The sequence below is a fragment of the Scyliorhinus torazame genome, chromosome 11, assembly GCF_047496885.1.
Source record: "Scyliorhinus torazame isolate Kashiwa2021f chromosome 11, sScyTor2.1, whole genome shotgun sequence".
In the NCBI taxonomy this organism is placed as follows: domain Eukaryota; kingdom Metazoa; phylum Chordata; class Chondrichthyes; order Carcharhiniformes; family Scyliorhinidae; genus Scyliorhinus; species Scyliorhinus torazame.
The window spans coordinates 163,963,463-163,990,314 of record NC_092717.1 but is presented as its reverse complement, the minus strand read 5'-3'; the positions used below and the strand labels follow the sequence as shown (position 1 = coordinate 163,990,314).

Sequence of the window (26,852 nt, the reverse complement as noted above, 5' to 3'; positions counted from 1 at the left end):
AGCGGATACAGGTGCTGGGAGAAGGTGGTGATAGAAAATGGGTAAAAGTCATGGCAGGTAATCAACGGATAGGTGAGGTACCAGGCAGTCTCATATTTTTAACGAGGCGGGCTCAGGGGTCCGGGGGGGGGGGGGGGGGGGTAGCGGGGCGATCTGGCCCCGGGGGTGCCCCCATGGTGGCCTGGCCGCGATCGGGGCCCACCAATCCACGGGCGGGCCTATGCCGTGGGGGCACTCTTTCCCTTCCACCTCCGCTACGGTCTCCACCATGGCGGAGGCAGAAGAGACTCCCTCCACTGCGCATGCGCGGGAAGCTGTCAGCGGCCGCTAACGCTCCCGCGCATGCGCCGCCCGGAGATGTCATTTCCGCGTCAGCTGGTGGGGCACCAAAGGCCTTTTCTGCCAGCTGGCGGGGCGGAAATTCGTCCGGCGCAGACCTAGCCCCTCAAGGTTGGGGCTCGGCCCCCAAAGATGCGGAGCATTCCGCACCTTTGGGGCGGCGCGATGCCCGTCTGATCGCGCCGTTTCCGGAGAATTTCGCCCCAGGTCCCAGGAGTATAGGACATACTTGGTGGGAGAACCTGAGCGAGAGCCACAAAAAGAGCTTGGGAAAAGATCGCAAGCCGATGGCAATCGTGTCCTGTTTGGCACAATTGCGCGGCACAGAGGAGGTCGTTAAGACGCTCCGCAAAGAAGTTGAGGGCATACATCGGATGAGCACGGTCGATGTAAGTGAAGTAGAAAGAGAGAATATGGAATTGAGGAGGAAATTGGCAGCAAAAGATGGAGAGGTGGATGACACCAAATGGGCTCACCAGTCTTGTCTGGCGCATTTAAGCAGCTTCCAGTCTCAATACGAAAAGGCCTATCAGGACACGCAACGTGCAGTCCTGGTACGAGAGGAGACAGAAAAACAGAGAGAGACATTACAGAAACAGTGTAATGATCTCAAGGCAGCATTAAGAGCACTCCATGCTGCCACCACAGAACAAACACAAAGCACCTTAGATCACGCAAAGTGCCGGAAGCAGATTGCAGAGTTGCAATCGCTGCTTTCTGTTCAAAAAGGTTTTCTGGAAACCTTTGGGGAAAAGTTAGATCAGGAAGACGGCCCTGATTGGGAAGAGTTAAACGAAATAGCGCAGAGATATGATCAGTAAACATGTGCACAGGGAAAGCCCCAAAAGAGAAAAGCGCCCCAACCCCCCACACAGCAGATAGTTCACGCTCCAATGAACCCTGTAACCACACTCTGCACAGCCACACCGGACGATGCGGAATATCTATATTCCACCCCCTTAACAATGACCCAATTACGGGACGCGTGCGAGAAGATCACACCGTTCCTCCCCACCTCAGACCCCCACCATTTCTTTGCCACGGTTAGACATCAGGCGCACATGTACGGCCTAGCTGAGCGAGAGCATGTAAAGCTCACGGTTTTAAGTTTAGATCCGTCGGTAGCAGCAACCCTTCCCGACCCACAGAATGTAGGAGGAGGCACCCTTGCAGAAATGCATACCGCGATCCTGGATGCGATCGGGTATAACCGGGGTGACCCCGTAGATGGCCTCAACAAATGTAGGCAGAAGAAATCTGAGCACCCCACAGCGTTCGCTGGACGCCTGTGGATCCACTTCGCAGCAGTCTTTGGATACGTAGACCGTGCCCATTTGTCCCCAGACAACATGGCTAAATGGACCGGCACCCTTATCTCCCATGCCACAGAAACAGGACAGAAAGCTTGTATGGGTTATGATTCCTCAGGGGAGGCCCATAACTAGAAGTGGGTAGTGAAAAGATTGTCCCGCGTTTGGGAACAATCTGTTCAAAGTAAACCCACCGTTAAGAATAGCGAGGAAAAGCAGGCCGGCGCAGGTATGCAGGCAGTAAAAACACACCAGAACCCCGCATGGGTAAATGAGGGAAAGAACAGCCCCCCACCCAAGTCACAAGAGTGTTACAACTGAGGACAGTTGGGACACTTCGCAAAAGAGTGCAATGCCCCTAAAAAGCCACAGAGAGCCCAGCAGACGGGCACTCTGATTAAGAAAAAGACAGAGCCCATTCATAGCGTTAGCGCCCATTCGGATCAGACGGACTTGACCGGAACGGACTGACGGTGTACGGGCTCCCCCAGTTGGGTCTGCGACACCCTTTGGGATAGGTCCGGGCGACCGGTAGTTGCAGCAAAAATTCGGGGACAGCCCATCGAATTTCTCTGGGACACAGGAGGGTCCATCACCACAATAAATTCCTCCACCATGTTCCAAAAAGACACGTGGCCCACTACAGCCACTATCACCCTCAGCGGCTTTACAGGCCACTCACAGCAGGGACACATCACAGCCCCTGTATCCATTCAAATTGGTAACATCACCACCAATCACCCCGTGGTTTTAGTTGACCTGCCCCACACAGCAGAACACATTCTGGGAATTGATTTCATGAATTCCCACCACCTTTCATTTGATCCAGTCAACCAGTGTGTCTGGAAGATAGCAAAATCCACAAGAGCCCCCGCAACGCTCAACATAGGAGAGTACATGGACAGAATTAGCGCCGTAGGCGAATTTTGGTTCAACCTGACCACGCTTAGCACGGACAAGCAGGTTAGGGCAGTTCTGCAAAAGAACAGGGCAGCATTCGCGACCCACAAGCACGACTGTGGACGGATGACTGGCTCCGTACAAGTAACAGGACCTGGCCCTAGACCCCCAAAACAGTACGGATTTCCCCAAGAGGCAGAGGGAGAAATCTCGAAAGTAATAGAAAGCTTATTAGAGCAGGGCGTACTTAGATCAGTAGCCTCCACTAATAATGCCCCGATTTGGCCAGAGAGGAAGACCGATGGATCATGGCGACTGACCATCGATTGTCAGGAACTCAACAAAGTCACCCCCGCAGCAGCCCCCACCATAGCAACAAGACCCGAGACCAAGCTCAAGCAGTGACTCAATTCCCGATTCTTTACGGTGTTGGACGTCAGTAATGGATTCTGGTGCATTCCATTGGCAAAGGCGTGCCAGTACAAATTTGCCTTCACCTTTAAAGCACAGCAGTACACGTGCCATGCCTGCCACAAGGATTCCACAACTCCCCCTCCATTTTCCACCGACAGCTGGCAAATGGTTTAGCAAAATTTTCTCGCCCCGAATGTCTGGTACAGTACGTAGACAACCTACTACTGCAGACAGACACCAAGGAAGAGCACATTGAGCTTCTGTCCGAACTCCTGGAACTATTACATTCAATTGATTGTAAAGTCAACCCCAAAAAGGCCCAGATTTTGGAAGAGTGATATATTTGGTAACAATTATCACGCACGGTAAACGCGAGATCGAGCATAAAAGGATTGACTCGATTGCTAACTTGCCCCTCCCCCAGAACGTTTCAGCCCTCCGGTCGTTTTTAGGACTGGTTGGCTACTGCCAAAACCACATTGACGGTTTCGCCAGCAAGGCAGCACCCCTCTCAGACCTCCTAAAGAAGGGAGCCCCCTGGGAATGGCTTCCGCAGCATACGGATGCTGTGGACTCTTTAAAACAGGCACTCATAGCAGCCCCGGCACTACAAGTTCCAGACCCGCTTTCCCCTTACGCCATAGAGGTAGCGACCACAGACCGCACCCTTTCAGCCGTGCTCCTGCAGGAACGGCACGACCAGTTAAGGCCCATAGCTTACGCCTCCTGACTTTTAGATGCTGTGGAGCAGGGATTTTCAGCCTGTGAGAAGCACCTGCTCGCAGTTTTCTGGACAGTCCAGTACTTTTCGTATATTACCAGACTGAACCCCATCACAATTCTGACCGAACGCACCCCCACCCAACTTTTACTGGCCACGGACGACTCAAGGACGGTACAGTTAGTCAGATTCGAGCAGCTCGATGGACCCTTCTCTTGCAGGGACGGGACATCACTGTGAAAAGGAGAAAGACACACACCTATTTAGCCAACAATTTACAGTACCCCGGAACCCCCCATGAATGTGAGATTATCTCTCCACACCACAACACAGGCCACTTTATCGCTAAAACACCCCCCAGAAAGATAGATAGTTCAACCCAGATTCCCCAGCACACGGGCACATGTGAGCCCATGAAGATCTATGTGGATTGATCTTCCACAGTCTTGGATGGGAAACGCATAACAGGTTGCGGTATATATGTCGAGGACGCGTGAAATACCGTTAAAACTACCCGGAGACTTAGGCGCGCAGGCAGCAGAGCTTGCGGCCATCGCATATATAGTTGAACACCCAGATTCCTTCCCCAGCCCAGCAGACATATACTCGGACATCCTCTATGTCTGTAACAGCTTTACGGAATTTCTGCCCCTGTGGGAAGCAAGAGGATTTGTTTCCACAGACGGAAAACCCCTCCCCTCAGCCCCATTGCTCCGTCATATTTTAGAAAAAGCCCAGAACAAGACTTATGGGATAATCAAAGTCCGCAGCCACCATCGTTCCTACCCCCTGGAAATGTAAAAGCCGACGCACTGGCTAAAGCAGGTTCCAGACATGGGTATTTTTGGAATACCCCCGAAGGCGCGCCAGTGAGTGCAGTTCAGGTCTCACAGACAAAGATCGAGGATCTAGTAGAGGCCCAGAAGCAGGACAGCAATCTCACGGAGATATTAAAAGGGAAGTATCCAGCATCCTACGAGAGGTTTAGAAATACACTGACCACACATGACGGTGTGGTGTTAAAGGACACCCTTTATGTGGTTCCTGAACAGGACAGGAATCAATTGATTTGCTTGTTCCATGACGGTCATGGACATCAGGGAATCGATCCCATTACAGCCCATCGCAAGCAGCTTTGTTGGTGGCCGAATTTAAAGGAAGATGTAAACCATTACATAGAAAACTGTCTTATCTGTGCGCAGAATAACCCCGACAGATATGCCAAAAAGGCCCAACTCAGCTACACCCGACCCGTTAATGGCCCCTGGACTAACCTCCAGATCAATTTTATAGGACCATTGCCCCCTTGCAGGAATGGCTATAAATATGTACTTGTGGTCATAGACACATTTACCAAATGGGTGGAAGCATTCCCAGCCCGCACAAACACTGCAAAAACCACAGCCAAGATTCTGACCCACCACATCTTTACAAGATGGGGACTCCCCCGCAGCACTGAATCCGACCAAGGCTCCCATTTTACGGGACGTGTCATGCAGAACGTCCTCACGGTATTTGGCATCACCTAAAAATTCCACATAGCATACCACCCACAGTCGAGTGGTATCGTGGAGCGCATGAATCGGACCCTAAAAACCACCCTCAGAAAAATGGTCCAGCAGAACAACCTGGGACTCAGTCCTCCCTTTTGATTTGATGTTTTTGCGTCACACTATTTCTACCTCCACAGGTTACACCCCACACACTCTCATGACCGGACGCCCCATGAAAGGCACAGAATATTTGTTAGGTTTGGACCTGACCAGCCCTGAAGTGACGGCCCTCACACACGAGAAAGCCGTGGAGCAGTTAGTTGCAAATGTTAAAACGGCTCAGCTAGCAGCCGCAGTAAAATTGGGCACCAGAAAGAAACAGAGCAAGGCTTGTTTCAACAAGACAGTGCATGCGACTGAGTATAGTATCGGACAGCAAGTGATGCTCTCTGTATATAACCCCAGCACATTCCTGTCACCAAAATACTCGGGTCATTTATTCCATTGCGGATAAAGTAAGCCCTTCCGTTTATAAAATAAAGTACCCCAATGGTAAGACTGAGTGGTTCCATATTAACCAGCTGAAGGCATATGGAACACAGTCGAACCACGCACACCACGTCATGCTCGACGCAGCACACCACACCCCGCCGACAGCCAACGTAAACCTACCAACCCCCACCACGTCCAGCCCAGCCACGGACTCGACCTCGACTCCACCCCCGAAATATACACTCCGCCCCGGAACGCCCACAGACTGCAGCAGCAGAGACAGCGACTGTGACTCGGACGATAGCCACAGCACGCCTCCCTAGTATCCCCATGCAACCGGACCCACACCCAGCGACTCCCGACTACGATCCAAGTGATCCCTTCCTGATCACTTTCCTGAACAAACCCCACCACCGAACCACACTGACGACCCCGATTTTCTCCCCACACAACTAGACACCAATTATTGGCACCGTGACAACTCATACAGACTCGTCCGCAACGACAAGAGCGACCCCACCTCACACCATGCAGCCCTTTCAGCCCTAATCCACTCCAGAGTTTGGCACCCGGGAGAAGAGGACGACCTTGGGTCTGACTCCCAAACCGCCAACCCCTTTGCGACCCTGTTCGCAGCCGAGAACTGAGGTGTCCAGATGATGTTTTAAAGGAACCGCTTGGGAGAAGTGTTGTCCTTTCTGATGGAACCTGCAGAATGTTTTATGTTGTGTGTACGTTTGTTAAATGTTGTATGTCCGACAGGAGAATTTTTCTCACTGCCACACGCCTATTCGGCCGAAACCTCTGAGGACGTGCCTTCAGAGGCTAACCATTGCCAGACGCCAATTCACCTGAAACCTCTGAGGACTTGCCCACAGAGACCCACCATTGCCAGACACTTGTTCAGAGGAACTAGCTTGTCGGCAGACACTTGTTCGGGTACCAGAAGCCCGCTCGTAACTGCCCTTCTGGTTCGAAGGTAGAACCACTACGGCAGCCCCACCACGATGACTACATTTTTGCCCATTCTTGTCGGTTGCTCAGGCAGTGGAGAAACGGCTTGAGACCCGCCCTGCCTGGGAACCCCCCCCGCTGGTCAACTACGCTCGCGTAGGAGAGATACGGCATTGGTAGCCGTCCTACCCAGGGACTCCATCCAACTCTTACCCATCGCGGTCCATACGCACCTCATTTTGGCATTTTTCAGTTCAAAAAGTTTTGTTTGTTTAGGTAACCTTTAGATTGCCGGCCATCTGCTATTTACATCCTGGAACATTTGGATGCTAAACCAGCACTGGTTCATTATTGGGAAGTGTGCCGTGTCGTAAAATTTGTTTTTTTGAAAAAAAATAAGGGAGTCACACATAGTGACCAATTATAAAGGGAATAATTGGCACAAAAGTACATACACACTAGCTTACCAGATATTAAACAAAGATAGTTACAGACACTATGCTTGTTTCTACAGAACTCCAGAAGCTCCAGGACCGGAGAAAGCAAAGAAAGAAAAGGAAAGAGAACAGCCATGAGGACTTCCTTCATATGGATCAACATAATGTTATTGGACATTTGGTTGCACGTGACCGTGAACCCCATGACTTCAAGACCCCCAGCCGTTAATGTTTCACTATCCCGCAGTACCCAGAGCCCAGTCACCAGCGACACTACATCTTCTTGGTGTGCCAGGTTCATAACCTGGTAATGTCCGTCCTATGTGATCGAAACACTACTAGCGTTGGCGATACTCTGCTGCATCGTGCAGACTATGCGTCTACGAAAATGGAGAAGGAGAGCCTACTGCGCTCGCACCCTGGTATATAGGATCAGATCCCCCATGTTCGGTTACGATCAGACCCCCGACCTCCGCGATCTATAATAAAGTAATAAAGTGCATTCACTTGCGTTTATTGTTATTGTAAATAAAGAGATGTAAAGAACTTTTTCATGAGGAAAAAAAAATTGTATGATCCTGAGCTTGACTGCCAAGCCAGGAAAGACTGTATGAAATGCTATGATTTTGTTGTATGATTGAGGAAGGTAGGATAATGGAATGTTTAGGTGAGTGTCGTACATTACAAATAAGTTAGAGGTTCCAAGTTTATTGTTTTGTAATGCATGTCCCCGTCTGACATAGCGCCCTTAGAATTGTTAGTTAATATTTTTTGTGCATAGCTATGGTCAGTGCAGAGGCCATGAAGGACATGCCCCCCTCCCCAACCAGGTCAGGGAATGGAAAGCAACATAATGATGTGATTCTTCACGCTTTGCGTTAGGATCACAAGGAGGGAATGTAGCCAGTTAAAATGGCTAACTCCCGATTTAGAATGGCTAACCCCGATTTAAAATGGCGAACGGAAAAGGCTGATGGGAAAATCAGCCAACAGGACTAAAACAAGCAGCTGCAGATAAAACTGTGTATTCGCCTCTGGGAAGGCCAGACAAGGTCGATACCTGCAGCCATCAGCACAACAAAACACCAGCCATCTGAATATTAATGAGCAATCCCCGGGAACAATGTGCAACAATTTAGACACACAAAGACAACCCAGACTTTTTGGCGCCAACAGGAGCCTACACAAAGGGAGGTGAACGATCACCCCAAGACCGCCCATCGATCAAGGAATCGATCCAGCATTGGAGAATATCGAACCAAGTGATTGGGACAAAGTCCAATCACTTGGAACCAGGTACAGGGTCCGCCCCGAAAGGCGGGAAGCCCCTGGGGACTAGAAGAAGAGTCCAAGTTCAAATCGCCCCTTCTTCCACCCCTTCTGCCACCCCTCTGCCTCCTGCACCCTTCTGCTGACCTTCTGCAACAGTCGCTCAAATCACAAGTCTTACTTCAACGCTCGCTACGAGATAGGCGCTCCTAGCTATCAATCTGTACCAGCTTCGAATCCCGCAGGCTCAGAACCCAAACGAAAGGCCATTCGTTTCCCTGACCTGGTGGGCCATTTCCAAGTTAATTATTGGCCTGTTAGTTGTAGGAAGTAGCTTAGAAGTAGAATTTATGCATGAGTATTGATTACTGTAGATAATGAATGTGCGTCGATTTAACTCTTACGAAGCGGTGTGTTGGATTATTGATCATTACTCAGACTTGAACCACGTGGCGGTATCAGAAAGATACCTGGCGACTCAAGAGCAAAGGTGATAGAACAGAGCAATTAAACCAAGGCTAAAGTTAGCAGCAACAGTGGGGCAAGTTGGGTACGGTATATTAGGTAGTCAGTTACAATTTTATCAGTTTAATTATATTACTGTTTAATCATGAAAGGTTATTTGTGTGCTAAATTTACAAACCTGGTGACTACAGTTTATTAGGCTCAGCTAAGATCCTCAGGTAACATCTAATTTCATTTGTGTTGTGACTAAGGGTCAAGTGGGGCTGGAATTGACCACACACTAGTCCAGGCGGTCATGACATAAGTTTCCTTTAAAAGTTTTATCTTTTTGTTACAATGCCCCTTTAAAGGGATGCCAATTAACAAGTTAGTCAATTAATTCATTTTTATTAGTACTCAAAAGTGTATAAATAGGGGAGAGCTGGGATACTGGGTGTGTCTGAAGAAAGTTGAGATACTGAACAAAGTCAATAAGCTCTCTTTATAAAGAAAAGCTCTGTGTCTTGGTTTCAGCTTCAATAACTGGCTTCAATCCTGTTAACATTGAATTCTTGAGTGCAATATAACTGTTCATCTAACTCAGTGATGTGTATATTTATTGTTTAATTGTATTTTTGTTCTTTGTAAAGAAAATATTCACAATAAAAATACCTGCCACCAAAAGTAAATGACTGGTCTTAAAAGGGCCAAGTGTACAAAATTCAATCCTAATTGGCACATAGACACGAGAATTCATCCTGCCTAACATCAGTGCAAAATTACTGCTTCATTTCTCCTTGAATTACTCCTCCAGAAAACTTGAGAAATTCTTCAACTAACAGACTGTGACCAGTTAAGAATTTGGAACAACTTGGGATCCAGTTCTTTACAGCAATAATACTTTACGCAATACATATTTCCACTTTTGACTGCAGCCATGATTAAACATGACCATTCATAAATAGACCAGCCATAAAAATACTGCCACAGCAAGGCAATTTTGCAACAGCTGCCAAGCTATGAACAGTTTAACATGAAACAAGGATATTCCTATGTCTCGTCTCAGCAACTGAAAAACACCCTAATTGTGCAACCCGAAGATCACCTTCTCCGATTCTGAAGTATTGTGCTCAAAATGTTTTTAAAAAACTGAAATTCTTCAATCTTTTTCTTTCATTAATAGAGGAGGGAATTTAACATATAATTTTCTAATATTTTGTCGTAAAAAAATCAGAAACATTTCCCTCCGTGTATATATTAGTGATCCCGACTATTATGCAACATCCATAATCTGTAAAGTACAACAGGTAACAATATGTGGCATTTCAAGTTTAAATGGCACATTTAATCATTCAACTGGTTACAGCAAATTCTTTTGTTATTCTATCCATGTACAAATTGAAACAAAACTTGTTCCCTCAGTTTTTCCAGTGTTCTAAATTACAATTCGGTACAACGTTATTAAATACGTTTTTCAATTTGAGCTACACTTGGGGACCCTAAAGATTATAAGATTTTTTTTTCTTCTCGACTTAATAGCACATATTTTCCATTGCTGCATAATGATAAGGCTGCTTAATTTCCCACGAGTAGCTGACGTGTCTTTTGAAAGGTAGGGGAGTCTCTAAAGGTCTCTAGAAGTATATCAGTATTTGGAGGAAAAAATTGAAAATCGGAGTTTGAAATAAAAAAACAAATGCCCCTTTTGCTGCCAGCATTGGAAATATGTTGACATTTAAGTATCAGCGCGTTATGGAGCTATACATCAGCAGACTTCTTTTGGATGCTAGTTCTCAGCCTCGTTCCCATGCAGCTCATTCCATGATCTGCCTTGCTCTCACGTCTGTACTAGGTTAAGGAAGAGCTACTAGAAGTAGAGTTTACCTATGTAAATTTCAACAAGCATCTCACCTTTACCCTAAGGAAATAAATGATGAAAGGGAACAGGGGCTAAAAAAGATATCTGTCGGGGAATAACTAACAAAGTCAGGAATAGAATAATAAAGAAGCAAATATAGACAGGTACGGATTTATTGAAGATGTGAAGAAAGAGCAACCATTCAACAAAAAGCAAAACTGGGGAAATAAATACAGTCCAAAGGTTTTTTTAAAATTTGGAGGCGTGGCATTCAGTGAGGACGATATTGATCAATTGCAACAGAATATAGATATGCAAGCAGTTTGAGCAGAAATGTGGCAAATGGAATTTAATATGAAGATGGGAGATGTGATGCATTTTGGCTGAAGGGATAAGGCAATATAAACACAATAGCATTGTTCTAAAGAGTGTCTGGGGGCTAATGTGCATAAATCTTCGAAAAGTGGCAAGACATATTGAGAATGGTTAGTAAGTAGACAGATGTTGCTTTTCATAAATTGAAGTGTACAAAAGCAGGGAAATTATGCTGAACCTTTATAAAGCTTTGGTTAGGCATCAACTAGAGTACAGCATCCAGTTTGGGTCACCACACTTTAGGAAGGCTAGGAGGTCCTTAAAAGAGGGAAGAGATTTACTAAACGGTTCCAGGAATAGGGGGCGCGATTCTCCGCTCCCGCGACTAAGTGCCCACGCCATCGAGGTTCACGACGGCGCGAAACTGCCCCAATCTCGACCGATTCAGGGCCCGACAATGGGCTAGGATCGGGGCCGCGAGAAACCCAGGGGGCGTGGCGCTAAAGCAGCATTGTCAGCGTGCGCCGGGCATTGGCGCCGCATAAAAGCGGCGCCACGTCATCCGCCGCCTAACTGGCGTCACCTGCGCATGCGTGGTTGCCGCCCTCCCCGAGGCCGCCCCGCAAGAAGATGTCGGGTGGATCTTGCGGGCCTTCAGAGAGGACGGCCAGCCGATCGTGCGCACAGATCGCGGGCCAGACCCCTTTTGAGTCCTACCCCGGTGAAAGAACCCTCCTCGCCCCCCCACAGGCCGCCCCCCCCCCCCCCCCCCCCCCCCAGCGTTTCCACGCTGTTCCCGCCGGCAGCGACCAGGTGTGGATGGCGCCGGCGGGAAACCGTCGTTTTGGGCAGGCTGCTCGTCCCATCCGGGCCTGAGAATAGTGAGGGTGGCGGAGAATCGCCATTTTGGGTGTCTCGGGCAATTCACCGCACTGTGCCGCGCAGACCTAGATAGTGCAGATCTCGCTGCTTGGGTGCATCGTGGGAGGGCTTCGGGCCAGCGTCGCGTGAAAAAATGGCGCCCCAGGCGATTCTCCCAAACGGCGCGGCATCGGAGAATCGCGCCCAGGGAATTTTAACTACAAGGTTCGGTTGGAGAAGCTGGGGGTTATTCTCCTTAAAGCAAAGGAGAAATTTGATAGAGTTGTACAAGATTACGACAGGTTTGGGTTGGTAGCCAAGGAAATATAATTCCCTGATAATAGGAGGACCAGGGAATAAAGATTTACACACCGAGCAATAATGACCTGGAACCCATTGCTCATGAGGTTGGTGGAAGTGGAGACAACCAATGATTTCAAAAGAAAATTAGATGGGTCATTGAAGGGACTTACAGGGCCATAGGGATAGAGTGGAGTGAATAGGACTGAATGATTGTTCTATGGGGGGCCAGAATAGACGTGATGGGCCAAATGGTCTCCTTTTGTGCTGTAAATGATTCTATGACAACAGACATATAAATATGCTGATGGTACAAACAGTAAAATAAGGATACAAAGGCACAAAATTAAAACAGCTAAATTAGAAGAAAAAATACTCACGCCATAAAGATCTAGAACATCCCAGTTTTGAGTTTCAGTCTGTGCTGAATTTAGGATTGCTCCTCAGTGCCTCAGGGTGGAGCATTACAACTGGACCACTACCCCATTAAGCAATCAATTATTTTGGGAGAAAGGGAGGTTATGGCCAGTTTCCCACCATTGCTCAATCTGTATAACATGTATATCTGGAACGTTAAATCCACTGGCTGCAATTTGACATGGCTTTCAGCTACCTGGTTGTCAAGTGCCATATTTGCCTAAAACATTTCAAACTGCACTTTCTGTCCAAATCTACTGTCTATTCTAAGGTCATCAGAGAGGTTAGGTAGAGTTCCAATAACTTCATCAGCACAAACAAGTCAGTTTTCCCTCCTTCATGAACAAAGTCACATATACACAGCAGCCTTCGTCTCAAGTTCTAAATGGAAGGAATTCATGGACTTTATGGTGTCAAAATTCAATGCTCCACTACCCAACCCTGAGGCACAGAGGAGTAATCCTAATCCTGCACGACTGGGCAAAGTAATTTGCACAATCTCCACTGACTCTTCAAGTTACTCTACAACGTCAACACCCAGCTCTCGATCCTACTCTCTCACCAAGTTCTCACCACTGTATTTCTCTCTATTGTCCCCTCGAAATACATCTAATTCATGAAACCTGCTGCTCTGATTCGCTCACATGGCAGTTCTGACTATAAAATTTCCTTAGCTCCATGTTAGCTGACATTATCAACCCGCCTCTATGTTAGGGTACTTTACCCACATTTCTTACAAAATCCAATGATAACACAATCTCTCCAAATAACATTGGATCTTGAATGTTTCCTTTGTCTCCGAAGATTTGGAATGTGTTTTTCTCTTTCAACAGTAACTTCATTGCAGAGTTAATGTAAGCCTACTTGTGACACTAATAAAAATTATTTTAAAAATAGATTGTTGAATGTAAGTTATTTCATTTAAAAGTAATATACTGAACTCTCACTGAAGGAAATGCATTGTTCCTGTATGGTACAAAGTTTAATTGGCATTAACTAAAACAAAGCACAATCTGACTTATCCTTCTAGGGACCAAGCCTTCAGCAATCTATTTCTGCATTTAGGAGCTCTCTCCCCTTAGTGACATTGCTTGGTCACTAAAAGGAGCAGCTGTGAAAAATAATGCAAACCCGGCCAGAGTCAGGTAAGTACGCAGAAGCTGTGGGTCAGGGAAAAACAGGTGAGGATTAAACTGAAGAAGATGAGTCTTAAAGTAGCTGCACTTAAACTTCAAGGAGTGCCCTGCAGAAAGGTGGCTGAGTGCTAGATATTCACTATGAAAACTGAGACACAAATCTTCAAGATCCATTTCCACAATTCTGGGGATCAGACAGCCTGGTCATCCTCATCAAGAAGAACAGTAGGGAAGAAATTATGAACAAATTACAAAGTAGATTTTCTTTGTCCAAAAGAAGCCTTAGCTGTGCGAAGTACAAACAAGTTTTTTTTTAAACTACAGGCTATAATCATATGCATCCAATGAAAGCAATTTTGATTTCGGTGATAGTGTAAAATGGGTGACACCAATTCAGCCATCTGTTATCCATCCAATAATTTCCATTGATTTAATTGGAAACAAAAGTTGGAAGAGATGTATAACAGGCAGCTGAATCAATATTTCCTGTTTCACACCATCACCCAAAGTCAAAATTACTCCCAATGATTTATATGACCAGTGAGCACACAAATTCCCAAATATCTCATTATAAAAATACAATGGAGGCAAGCAAATTTGAATGTCGGGATTATGGTGGAATAAGCATAATGCACAGTAAGTTAGGAATTTCAAACCAGAACTTCAGGTTTCCATACAGATCAAACCACAAAGCTGACTAGGAGGCATATCCACTACTATAACAAACTACCAACAGAAAGTGACCAATAGAATGCTCCATCAAGCAACATTCTTAACAATCATTTCATATAGTTCATACAGATGTAAAAATCAAGTGCAAATTCAATGTCATGAAACCACACCCCGAATTACCAAGGTTAGTAGTTTCCATCGCATAGCATGCATACTGAGAAAATAAAAACATTCCAACACTTGCCTATATATGAAGCAATTTGACCCCCACAGTTTTTCCATTCATCGTTTACTGACTTTATTTTGTCTATCCGTTTACTAAACAAATCTTGCAACAATTTAGTGTGACTTTAGGCTGTAATGTTATTGCAAAATTCTAGTTCAAACTTGTTTACATTTTGTCTATTTTTTCCGTGAAGTAGATAAACTCTTACTCACACACCTGCTCACAATTTAAATAAGTGCATAAACCATTTTTAAATATCGATTTCTAGTTTCAAACCATCAGCGTTTTTATGAATTTTCAAGACATTTCTTAAACATTTTTAAAGTTGACAGTTGCAAATATTTGAGAAAAGTTGTGTTGCTTTTCAAAATACTAGATCACGATATACAAATTACGCGGTACAAATGGCTTTGGTACTTTGGGCATTTTCGGAATAACTCAAACATTTCTTATTTTCTGTTCAGTTACATTAAACAATGCATACATTTTTTCCAGATTTCCCAACAAGAGGTTACAGCAGCAATTTATTTTCGCCTCTGGAAATCACATTTAAAACAGCCGTGTCTCAGTCAGGAATGTGGCTACATTTCAACAAAGTCTTTACATACCTTGTTCTAGCCCTTGTTGAGGATTCACCTCCATTTACATGGATGGCATCTCCATTCTGCTGAACTTCTGTGCAAAATAATTTCAGTTAAATCGATATACTTGGACTCAAAAATTATCTTGAAATAAATATACATTTATTATACCAGTCATCAGACTAGTGACAGTTACTCACTGGTTGCTGGTGCAGTGCCATTTGGTACAGATTCCTGATCTACTGTCATACCATCGAGGAAAACAGTCAGGTCACCTGTTTGTACCACCCCGTTTTTATTTTCCAATGTGAGCTTCAATACTTCTTTAATATTCTCCACTATTCAAAAACAAAGTGGGGATTTTAAAATAAAATGTTGGTTGTTTATAAATGTACAGCAACAGATTTAATGGAGTAATCAGAATTATAAAATATTTTATTTCTTGTTGTAGAAAACCAAAACATTACAAAGTATATTGAAAAGATAAGAGAAATTTTAGATTTTAGCAAGAAATAATCATAATTAATACAATGACAACGTTATTACTAACAGCAATAACTTGTATTTATATAGCTCCAGTAACATAGAAAAACACTCCAAAGTACTTCAAAAGGAAAACAAATAAAAAGGACGTTAAGCCAAACGAAGGGTGACCAACAGCTAACATCGAAGGTGGATTTATGTAAAGTCTTAAAAGAAAAAAGGCGGAGAGGCAGAGATTTTTAGAAAGGAGTTCCTGAATGCAGGCAGCACAAGGCACAACTATCAATGAAGGGCCGATAGAGGTGAATGTAAAAGATGCCACACAAAAGGTTGCTGCATAAGAAAGATGAATGGCATTAAGGGGAAAGTAGTAGCATGGATAGAGGATTGGTTAATTAATAGAAAGCAAAGAGTGGGAATTAATGTGTTTTTCTCTGGTTGGCAATCAGTAGCTAGTGGTGTCCCTCAGGGATCAGTATTGGGCCCACAACTGTTCACAATTTACATAGATGATTTGGAGTTGGGGACCAAGGGCAATGTGTCCAAGTTTGCAGACGACACTAAGTTAAGTGGTAAAGCAAAAAGTGCAGAGGATACTGGAAGTCTACAGAGGGATTTGGATAGGCTAAGTGAATGGGCTAGGGTCTGGCAGATGGAATACAAATGTGAGGTTATCCATTGTGGTAGGAATAAGAGCAAAAGGGATTATTATTTAAATGTTAAAATATTAAAACATGCTGCAGTGCAGAGAGACCTGGGTGTGCTAGTGCATGAGTCGCAAAAAGTTGGTTTACAGGTGCAACAGGTGATTAAGAAGGCAAATGGAATGTTGTCCTTCATTGCTAGAGGGATGGAGTTTAAGACTAGGGAGGTTATGCTGCAATTGTATAAGGTGTTAGTGAGGCCACACCTGGAGTAGTGTGTTCAGTTTTGGTCTCCTTACTTGAGAAAGGACGTACTGGCACTGGAGGGTGTGCAGAGGAGATTCACTAGGTTAATCCCAGAGCTGAAGGGGTTTGATTACGAGGAGAGGTTGAGTAGACTGGGCCTGTACTCATTGGAATTTAGAAGGATGAGGGGGGATCTTATAGAAACATAAAATTATGAAGGGAATAGATAGGATAGATGCGAGCAGGTTGCTTCCACTGGCGGGTGAAAGCAGAACTAGGGGGCATAGCCTCAAAATAAGGGGAAGTAGATTTAGGACTGAGTTTAGGAGGAACTTCTTCACCCAAAGGGTTGTGAATCTATGGAATTCCTTGCCCAGTGAAGCAGTAGAGGCTCCTTCATTAAATGTTTTTAAGATAAAGATAGATAGTTTTTTGAAGAATAAAGGGATTAAGGGTTATGGTGTTCGGGCCGGAAAGTGGCACTGAGTCCACAAAAGATCAGCCATGATCTCATTGAATGGTGGAGCAGGCTCGAGGGGCCAGATGGCCTACTCCTGCTTCTAGTTCTTATGTTCTTATGCCAAAGTCAGGAGGACAGAATTGAAGGAGGAGGAACTGTAACTGATGCTGGACTGCTTACAATACAAGATTGCCTCCTGCAATTTTTTGGTGATCACCCGCTAATGAGAATTATTGACCACATAAGGAACTCTATGTTACCGGTCATGGATTTGGTGGGACCTTGCACGGCTGAAAGGCCAGATCAGAGTGCCGCATCTTCACCTGCACTCTTGGCAGGTTTTTCCAGTTGTTGGGTCAGTCCTTGGACTCTAGATCGCTGGAATTCCTTTCTCAGGCTCCTTTCCGGGCCTACTCTTGCTGCCAGGCGTCCTCGAAAAATTCTGTCCTTTCAATCAGGAGATTCTTACAAGTAGGTCTCTTCTGAGCAAGGGTCTCCCAGGCATCGACGTCCATGTTGCATTTCTTGAGGTATGGCTTCAGGGTGTCTTTGAAGTGCTTCCTTTGTCCTCCACTTGTTCGGGAGCCTTCCTTGAGCTGGGTGAAGATGATTTATTTTGACAGTTGGGACTCTGACATCCTAGGCAGATAGCTGGTCCGTCGGAGTTAGTTCCGAATTATCACGGCCTCGGTGCTCTTGGCTCCTTCAAGGAGACTGATGTTAGCACACCTGTCCTCCCAGTTGATGTGGAAAATTTGTCTCAGACAACGTTCATGGTACCTCTTCAGGGCCTTGAGGTGGCATCTGTTTGTAGTCCAGGTTTCTGAGCTGTTTAGAAGAGTTGGGAGAACGTCTGCCTTTTACACAAGGATCTTGGTGTCAGCATGGATGTGACGGTCATCAAAGACTCTCATCCTTAGGCGTCCGAAAGAAGTGCTCATGGATTAGATACGATGGTGGATCTCCGCATCTATGTCAGCCTTACAGGAGAGGTGGCCCCCCCCCAGATAGGGAAATGTTACATGTATGGTTGGGTTTCTGCGCTGATCTTGATTAAGGGAGAGACCGGGTTTTGTTCTGGGGTGGGTTGGTAAATGACTTGAGTCTTATTGGGGTTGAGGCTGATTCTTCGGTTTGCTTCCGCGAAGACGCCAAAGCATGACCTATAGCTACTCTTCTGAGAAGAGTGGAGATGGCAATGTCATCCGCATACTGAAGGGTCCCAGGTTCGATTCCTGGCTTGGGTCACTGTCTGTGTGGAGTCCGCACGTTCTCCCTGTGTCTGCCTGGGTTTCCTCCGAGTGCTCCGGTTTCCTCCCACAAGTCCCGAAAGACGTGCTGTTAAGTAATTTGGACATACTAAATTCTCCCGCTGTGTACCGGAATATGGCAACTAGGGGCTTTTCACAGTAACTTCATTGCAGTGTTAATGTAAACCTACTTGTGACAATAAAGATTATTATTAAGTAATGCCAGTGTCGTTTTTTTCTTGGATTTTAACCAGTCCTACTCTCATCCCTCGAGCATCTCGACAACAAGGACTCCTAACTCAGACTCCTATTTATTCACTTCAATACCAAAATCCCAGCTGGCTCATAGTAAAGCTCCAAAACCTAGGACTTAGCTCGTGGGTCGGATCTCAAACAACAATGAGTCAGAATACAGGAGGGAGATAGAGAACCTAGTGGAGTGGTGTAAAAACAACAATCTCTCTCTCAATGTCAGCAAAACTCAAGAGCTGATCATTGACTTCAGGAATCAAAGTATTGTACACACCACTGTCTGCATCAACGGAGCCGAGGTGGAAATGGTTGACAGCTTCAAATTCCTAGGTGTGCACATCACCAACAATCTGTCCTGGTTCACCCACGTCGACGCTACGACCAAGAAAGCACAACAGCGCCTATACTTCCTCAGGAAACTACGGAAATTCGGTGTGTCCACATAGACTCTTACCAACTTTTACAGATGCACCACAGAAAGCATCCTATCTGGCTGCTTCACAGCCTGTTATGGCAATTGCTCGTCCCAACACTAAGAAACTGCAGAGAATCATAAACACAGCCCAGTCACACAAACCCGTCTCCCATCGTCTACATTTCCCGCTGTCTTGGAAGGCAGGCAGCGTAATCAAAGACCCCTCCCACCTGGCTTATTCACTCTTCCAACTTCTTCCATCGGGCAGGAGATACAAAAGTCTGAGAACACGCACTAACAGATTCAAAAACAGCTTCTCCCCCACTGTTACCAGACTCCTAAACGACCCTCTTATGGACTGATACTGAGTGGTATTACATTCCTGTAGCCTTCACCCGATGCCTGTGTCTATGTATTTACATTGTGTATTTATGTTTGATGTGGCGATGCTGGCATTGGACTGGGGTGGCACAGTAAGAAGTCATACAACATCAGTTAAAGCCCAACAGGTTTATTTGGAATCATGAGCTTCCGGGGCATAGCTCCTTCATCCGGTGAGTCATGTTTGCCCTATGTATTTTCTTTTCATGTACGGAATGATCTGTCTGAGCTGTACGCAGAACAATACTTTTCACTATACCTCGGTACACTGGACAATAAATCCGAATCCAAGTCCATCCTACAGACAATCGTTCAATCCACTGGGGAGTTTGTTCTTGACAAGGTTAAGAATAGTGGCCATGAAGATGCAGAAAAGAGTGGAGGCAATGACACATTGCTGCTTGATCCCAGTCTTGACTTCGAAGGTTTCTCTCTTATTTCCGTCGGTGAGGACTGTTGCCGACATCTTGTCGTAGAGGAGTATGTTGATGAATTTCTCTGGACAGCTGGCTTTTGACAAGGGCTTCCATAGCACGTCCCGATTGACTGAGTCAACAGCCTTGGGCAGATCAATGAAGGCCACGTAGAATGATTGATGTTTCTTCTGGTATTCCTTTTGAAGTTGTCGAGCAGTGAAAATCATATCTGCTGTTTCGCGGTTTGGTCGGAAGCCACAGTGGCTTTCTGGGAGGATTTCTTCAGAACTGGGAGATGTCGGCAGTTGAGGATTTGGGCAATGATCTTCCCGGTGATGGAGAATACGGAGATTGTTCGGCAGATCCCACAGTCTGCTTTGTCTCCTTTCTTGAAGATGGTGCTCATAACGGCATTTCTAAGGTCGGCAGGTATTTCTTCTCTGTCCCATATTTTCAGATCATGGAGATGACGGGTGATCTCATCTCCTCCTTCAAGTTTGAAAATCTCCACTGGAATCCCGCCCACTCCTGTGGCTTTTCCATTCTTCACGTGCTAATGGCTGCTTCCACTTTGTCCATGCGACCACGGTGCCCAGTTCAGAAAGACAGAGCTAAAGAAGGAGGAACTGTAACTGATGCTGGACTGCTTACAATACAAGATTGCCTCCTGCAATACAGCCTTTCCCTGACAAGCAATCCTACAAGGTAAATGGGTCTCAGTGGTTCAGAGTAAGGAGCGACAATGCTTAAGTTAATTGTAAAACTTACATTTTCTGTTGTGCAATTCCAAAGCTTGGCAGATGTCTAAAGTGGCTTTCCCTAGTAAAGCGTCAGATTTTAACGTATGATGGCTCCAGATTTTAAACTCCAATTTGGTGTGTGGTGTTACGTTCCTGCAAACAAATAAAAAGGTTTACTAACATATGTTTATGTGACATAATTAATTCAATCCTATCTTAATTCATGGTTATTTAGCACTGCTGCCTACGGCACAGAGGACCAGGGTTCGATCGCGGCCCGGGTCACTGTCTGTGTGGAGTTCAGACCATAAGGCACAAGACATAGGAGCAGAATTAGGCCACTCGGCCCATCGAGTCTGCTCCGCCATTCAATCATAGCTGATATTTTCTCATCCCCATTCTCCTGCCTTCTCCCCATAACCCCTGATCGCCTTATCAATCTATCTCTGTCTTAATCTATCTCTGTCTTAAAGACACTCAGTGATTTGGCCTCCACAGCCTTCTGCGGCAGAGTTCCACAGGTTCACCAACCTCTGGTGAAGAAAATCCTCCTCATCTCTGTTTTAAAGGATCGTCCCTTTAGTCTGAGATGGTGCCCTCTGGTTCTAGTTTCCCCTACAAGTAGAAACATCCTCTCCACGTCCACTCTATCCAGGCCTCGCAGTATTCTGTAAGTTTCAACAAGATCCCCCTCATCCTTCTAAACTCCAATGAGTACAGACCCAGAGTCCTCAAACTTTCCTCATACGACAAGTTCTTCATTCCAGGGGTCATTCTTGTGACCCTCCTCTGGACCCTTTCCAAGGCCAGCACGTTCTTCCTTAGATACAGGGCCCAAAACTGCTCACAATACCCCATATGGGGTCTGACCAGAGCCTTATACAGCCTCAGAAATACCTCTCTGGTCTTGTATTCCAGCCCTCTTGACATGAATGCTAACATTGCATTTGCCTTCTTGACTGCCGACTGAACCTGCACGTTAACCTTAAGAGAATCGTGAACAAGGATCCCAACTCCCTTTGTGCTTCTGATTTCCTAAGCAATTCCCCATTTAGAAAATAGTTTTTGCCTAAATTCCTCCTTCCAAAGTGCATAACCTCACACTTTTTCACATTGTATTTCATTTGCCATTTCTTTGCCACTCTCCAACTTGTCCAAATCCTTCTGCGGTCCCCTTGCTTCCTCAATACTGCCTGTCCCTCTACAGATCTTTGTATCATCTGCAAACTTTGCAACAGTGCCTTCAGTTCCTTCTTCCAGGTCATTAATGTATATTGTGAAAAGCTGTGGTCCCTGCACAGACCCCTGAGGCACACCACTAGACACCAGCTGCCATCCTGAAAAAGACCCCTTTATCTCCACTCTCTGCCAGTCAGCCAATCCTCTATCCATGCCAGGGCCTTACCCTTAACACCATGGGCTTTTAACTTATTTATCAGTCTCCTATGCAGCACCTTGTCAAAGGCCTTCTGGAAATCTAAATAAATCATGCTCCTTCGTTTAACTTCCTTGTTACCTCCTCAAAGAACTCTAACAGATTTGTCAAACATGACCACCCTTTGACACATTCTCCCCGTGTCTGTCTGTGTTTCACCCCCACAACCCAAAGATGTGCAGGCTAGGTGGATTCGCCACTCTAAATTACCCCTTAATTGGAAAAAAATAATTGGGTGGTCTAAATGCATGAGAAAAAAAAAATCATGGTTATTCTGAAAGATCATACGCATGCACTATGGTTGCATTAAACATGTTAAGATAACAAAATAGACTCCTGTAGCACCTAAACAGAGTTCTTTTTCTGGAAATATTTGAAGTGGCATTTTGACAATGAAGATGTAGCTGATGCAGACTGCTTAAAGGGACAGTTCAATACTTCATGATCAATTGCAAACTAGTGAAGTTAAAAGTGAATATATTTTGTTACTTAATAGCCCAGGTATTAGATTTCTTCTACTCAGCGATATTCAATTTGCTGCAGAAAGCCAAAAAGGCCATGCTGAAAACTAAGAAATCTGCATAAGAACATGAAGTTCAGAGTAAGAAGCATTGCCCTGTCTATCATAGATTACCCCCACCCTTTCTTTAGCCTGTGTTTTCTCTGACTTGGGCAGTTGAAGATTGGCACACATGAGGTGAAACTGCAATCCTGCTGTTTCTAACAATGCTGGTTGGGGAAACCCCAGGATGCTGCTTGCCAGTGAGGTTACTGAAACAACTTAGTGGGAAAAGAGACTGAATTCCAATGCCAGCAAACAAAAAAAATCCTCCTGAGTTTTGTCCCATTTACACATAATATTTGCCATTTTGCTTTCACATAATTCCAAAAAAATAAATTTTCCAATTTATGCAGAGCCATTCATTGTGTTACTTTGTAATCAGTTCGGAACATATTCATGAAGTTATATTAAAATTTATTACACATTGAAAATAATGCCATGTAAGGTTAATTATTCGTTTCATAATTGTGCTTACATTATTAAGTGCTCATCCCATTTTGGATTGGAAGAACTATGTGACTTTGCAGATTTCTTTAGTTCTCCGTCTGCTGATAATTCCACATAGATTGCAGTTCCAAACCAATTCTTTCTTCTTTTTAGTTTTGCAGAAGCAACTATTAAGCAAAATTGTGGTACAAATTTAAGTAAATGCATATAGTACATCTCTTAAATCCCCCAGTAGATGGAATAGAAGCTGTATCAAACAAATCCTATTTGGACTGTATCATACTGATCTGTGTTATCAAATATTTAGCAATGAAAAAGTCTCAATCTCAAATGACCTTCGTGCCACATTCAAATCTCTAAAACAGTTCCCCCCCCATTTAATTTGAAAATACATATTTTTGCAAAGCCACCATTTTCATCTTATACTGCAATTGTTTCAAAAAAATGTTAGGTGTACATAATTTTAAATTCACAACACTTTTCTATGAATAGTAATAAATGCAAATATTTAAAGACGTCATCAGTAGTCCATTGTCCGTTGAAAATAATTGGGATGAGTATTCTTCTACTTAAAACCCTTGTTTAACGTTGTAATTGCAATTCTAAAAAGTGCAACTTTAAATAAAACAACATTGATCAAATCCCATTCCCATTAGAACAAACATAAAAGCTGCAGTTAAGTTCTGTGGGACCTCTCTCATCTGAAAAAACAGTTCAACTTTATATATCACTTTTCACAGTGACTTCATTTGAAGCATACTTGTGACAATAAGCGATTTTCATTTCATTGTCATTTCATCAGTAAGCTAAAATACCTTACATGGCTGAATTCCTATATTTATAAATGAAATAACTTTTAAAATAACATTAATTAAAAAATATAAACGAAATATACTGACTCCCTCAATTTATCTCTGGCTTGCTGTCTCTCCTGGCTCCCCAATCCTCAAGCTTGTCTCCTCTTCTATTCCCCAACCCTCTGTTTGCTGCCTCTCTTGTCTGCTGCCTCGCTTGTTCCCCAAACTCTCCAGCACACTACCTTTCCTATGAGTAAGGGATAGCGAGATGAACAGTGAGGGGCAGGCAGAGCAGCTTCAAGTTGCAGAATGTGCAGAGGTAGTGCAGAAACTGGAGAGGCAGTGTGGTGGAAGGTCAACAGTAACCAGGAGGACTGGTGTAAGGGAGGGTCAGCAATAACCAGGAGGGTCAGGAAGGAGAGGCCGCTCCAAAATAGCACCAATCACATCAGACCCAGCTCGAAGCAACGTTAAAACAAAATCCTCCCCGCCAAATGCAAATAGGGGCCCGAGTAACTATTGACGTTAAAGAGAAGCAATTTTAAACGGATCGACTTTAAAAGAGGTCTTGCCGTATTTAAAAGTATGATTATCGTACCTGATGCAAAAAAGCCAAATAGGTGTAAGAACACAATTTTGAATAACTCGAATATTTTTGGTTTTATCTTAGTTGGCAGATTAATCCAAACATTTATCTCTCTTGCTAAAACCGAGATTACAGAGTGACAAATATTTCTGTCACGCCCTTATGCAAGAAAGGGTGTAAGGACAGTCCTAGCAGCCAAAGGCCTGTTAGTTTAACATCAGGGGGTCAAAAAGAGCAGCGAGACCTTGGGGAAAGAAGAGACATAAAAAGTAGCAAGACTTTGGAGAGAGAGGACCCAGAAAAAGCAATGCGATTTTATGGAGAGAAGAGTGGCAAAAAGCGATGATAATGTGGTAACCTACTAAGGCCTAGATTTAGGCCCGATTAAAATTGGGTATTTTATATTAAAGAATTGGGCACTTTAAATCAAGCCACAGACATTCCAGCACACAGCACCATGGGAATTCGAACTGGCCAAGTTCAAATACACAACCAACCAACAAACATGTCTGGACCTGCCCCGTCAATCACCCGTCAGGAGATCGTCACACACTATTAATATGCACAGGTCTATTGTCAGTCGCACAGATCGGGCCAAGCTTTCTGTCACCCAGACTTCCTGCTGTTACCTTACATGGGAACAGGTAATGTGCAACCCACACAACCAGAGATTACCCTCCCGATGCATCATTGGCAGAAAGCCAGAGGAAATGGCAAAAGGGTGTGAAGGAAGGGAGATAAAAACAGGCACATCAGGAACGGAGACGCCATGCAGAGGCAATCAAGACCACTGACCACAGAAGAAAAGAACAAACAGCGTGCGAGAACCACCTTCATGACGGCGAACCAGAAGAGCTCACGGTCAAATCCACGAACGATCAAGCCATCCTTACAGGTAGTATAAACAACTCTTGGGTACCTCTAGGTTATATTTATGGGTAGTATACGGGTAAATTGTGTGTAATAAATATTGTTGAACTTGAATGTGTTTGTGGTTTGTTCTCCTCATTCTTAAAGACACCTAGGTAAAACCTTTGAGTAAGTGAGCTGGTCGAAAGTATCTGAAGTTTTACAGATGCAACAATAATAATGATCTCTGGATTATCCTCTGATCCATAAATAAATTTTCATCGCGTAGATAAGATTAGAGAGTTAAATGCATGGCTGAAAGATTGGTGTGGGAATCGGTTTTGATTCATGGCACACTGGCACCAGTACTGGAGAAAGCAACAGATGTACCATTGGTACTTGAATCGTGCTAGGACCAGCAAGTCGTATAACAAAGACAATAGAGAGGATCTGAAACTAAATAATGGGGGCAGGAATCATGTGGGAGGGAAGATGTGGTAATTTAAAAGAAAAGGCCAAGGCAAGTGAGGAAGGTGGTAATAAGGAGAATGACAATCAGTGTGTGTCAGGAAGGGACAGAGCCTACAAACTTAAGAGTGCAACAGCAGATAAAGCCAGAGTTTGCAAAAATAATAAAAAATGAAAAAATTAAAGGCTTTGTATCTGAATGCCTGTCACGTCCGTTACAAAGCAGATGAATTGTCAGCTCAAATAGAAATAAACATGTATGATCTGATAGTCATTACAGAGATTTTGCTGCAAAGTGACCAATACTGACAACTAAATATTCAAAGATACGTGGTGTTTTGGAAGAACATGAAGCTAGGAAAGAACGGTGGAGCTGCTCTGTTATTTAAGGATGACACGAGCATTGCTGGAAAAAAAGCAAACAGTACCCTGAAACACTGGAGACCTAGCTAACTCTTGTATCACACAACAAAACCTACTACTACGGAGGACTGAACTATTCTCGTCTTACTCCCAGTGAATAACTCATTTGATGGCATGTCTACATCTTCCTCATATACACTCCTATTACAAGAGTACATTTGTAGCATGTATCATATGATGTCCATCATCTAAATCGATGACCGAAAGCCCCTGCTTCATCTCTGAAAATATATATATGTATATAATTTTAGTTCCCCCTACATCCACACACTTCACCATGACCAGGAATAAGGATGTTTCCCAAAACCCTCTCAGTTGTGCTCTGTTAAAAATGCGATGGGTGTGCAACACGGTGATGTAGTTGTTAGCACTGCTGCCTCACAGCACCGAGGTCCCAGGTTCGATCCCGGCTCTGGGTCACTGTCTGTGTGGAGTTTGCATATTCTCCCCGTGTTTGAGTGGGTCTCACCCCTACAACCCAAAGATGTGCAGCAGGGTAGGTGGATTGGACACACTAAATTGCCACTTCATTGGAAAAAATGAATTGGGTACACTAAAATCTTCTTTAAAATGTGATGGGTAAACAATATCCAAGATACAACGGTATCTTTCTCTGGGTCATCCCTATTTAAAACTTTACCAGGAATAGCATTTTGGCCACTTAGGGAAAGGAGTCCAATTCTGAACTTCAAAGTTTGATAGCCATTATTTTAGTACTATCCAACCATCCAACATTACCTATTACCGATCTTAGGAAAATAAGAGTTCTTAAGTTGCAAACCAAAGTGGTATCAGCATAAAATATAGAATAAGTGTCACTGAAGCAGCAACTTGGTCTTCCAGGACAAGGCTTAAAGAA

The 26,852-nt window shown here is 44.5% G+C and overlaps 1 protein-coding gene across 3 annotated transcripts in view; it reads right to left on the bottom strand.

Annotated features, from left to right (window-relative positions):
- LOC140385621 (NEDD4-like E3 ubiquitin-protein ligase WWP1) overlaps positions 1-26,852 on the bottom strand; it is a 300,217-nt gene that overhangs the window by 133,254 nt on the left and 140,111 nt on the right. The window contains exons 3-6 of one of the 3 annotated variants that reach the window (XM_072467951.1): positions 22,899-23,037; positions 20,455-20,579; positions 15,340-15,477; positions 15,167-15,233 (exon numbers count right to left, since the gene is read on the bottom strand). In XM_072467951.1, the coding sequence (XP_072324052.1) occupies positions 15,167-15,233; positions 15,340-15,477; positions 20,455-20,579; positions 22,899-23,037 (469 nt within the window). The remainder of the gene's footprint in view (positions 1-15,166; positions 15,234-15,339; positions 15,478-20,454; positions 20,580-22,898; positions 23,038-26,852) is intronic. The other 2 variants (XM_072467952.1, XM_072467953.1) reach the window with 2 other exon arrangements.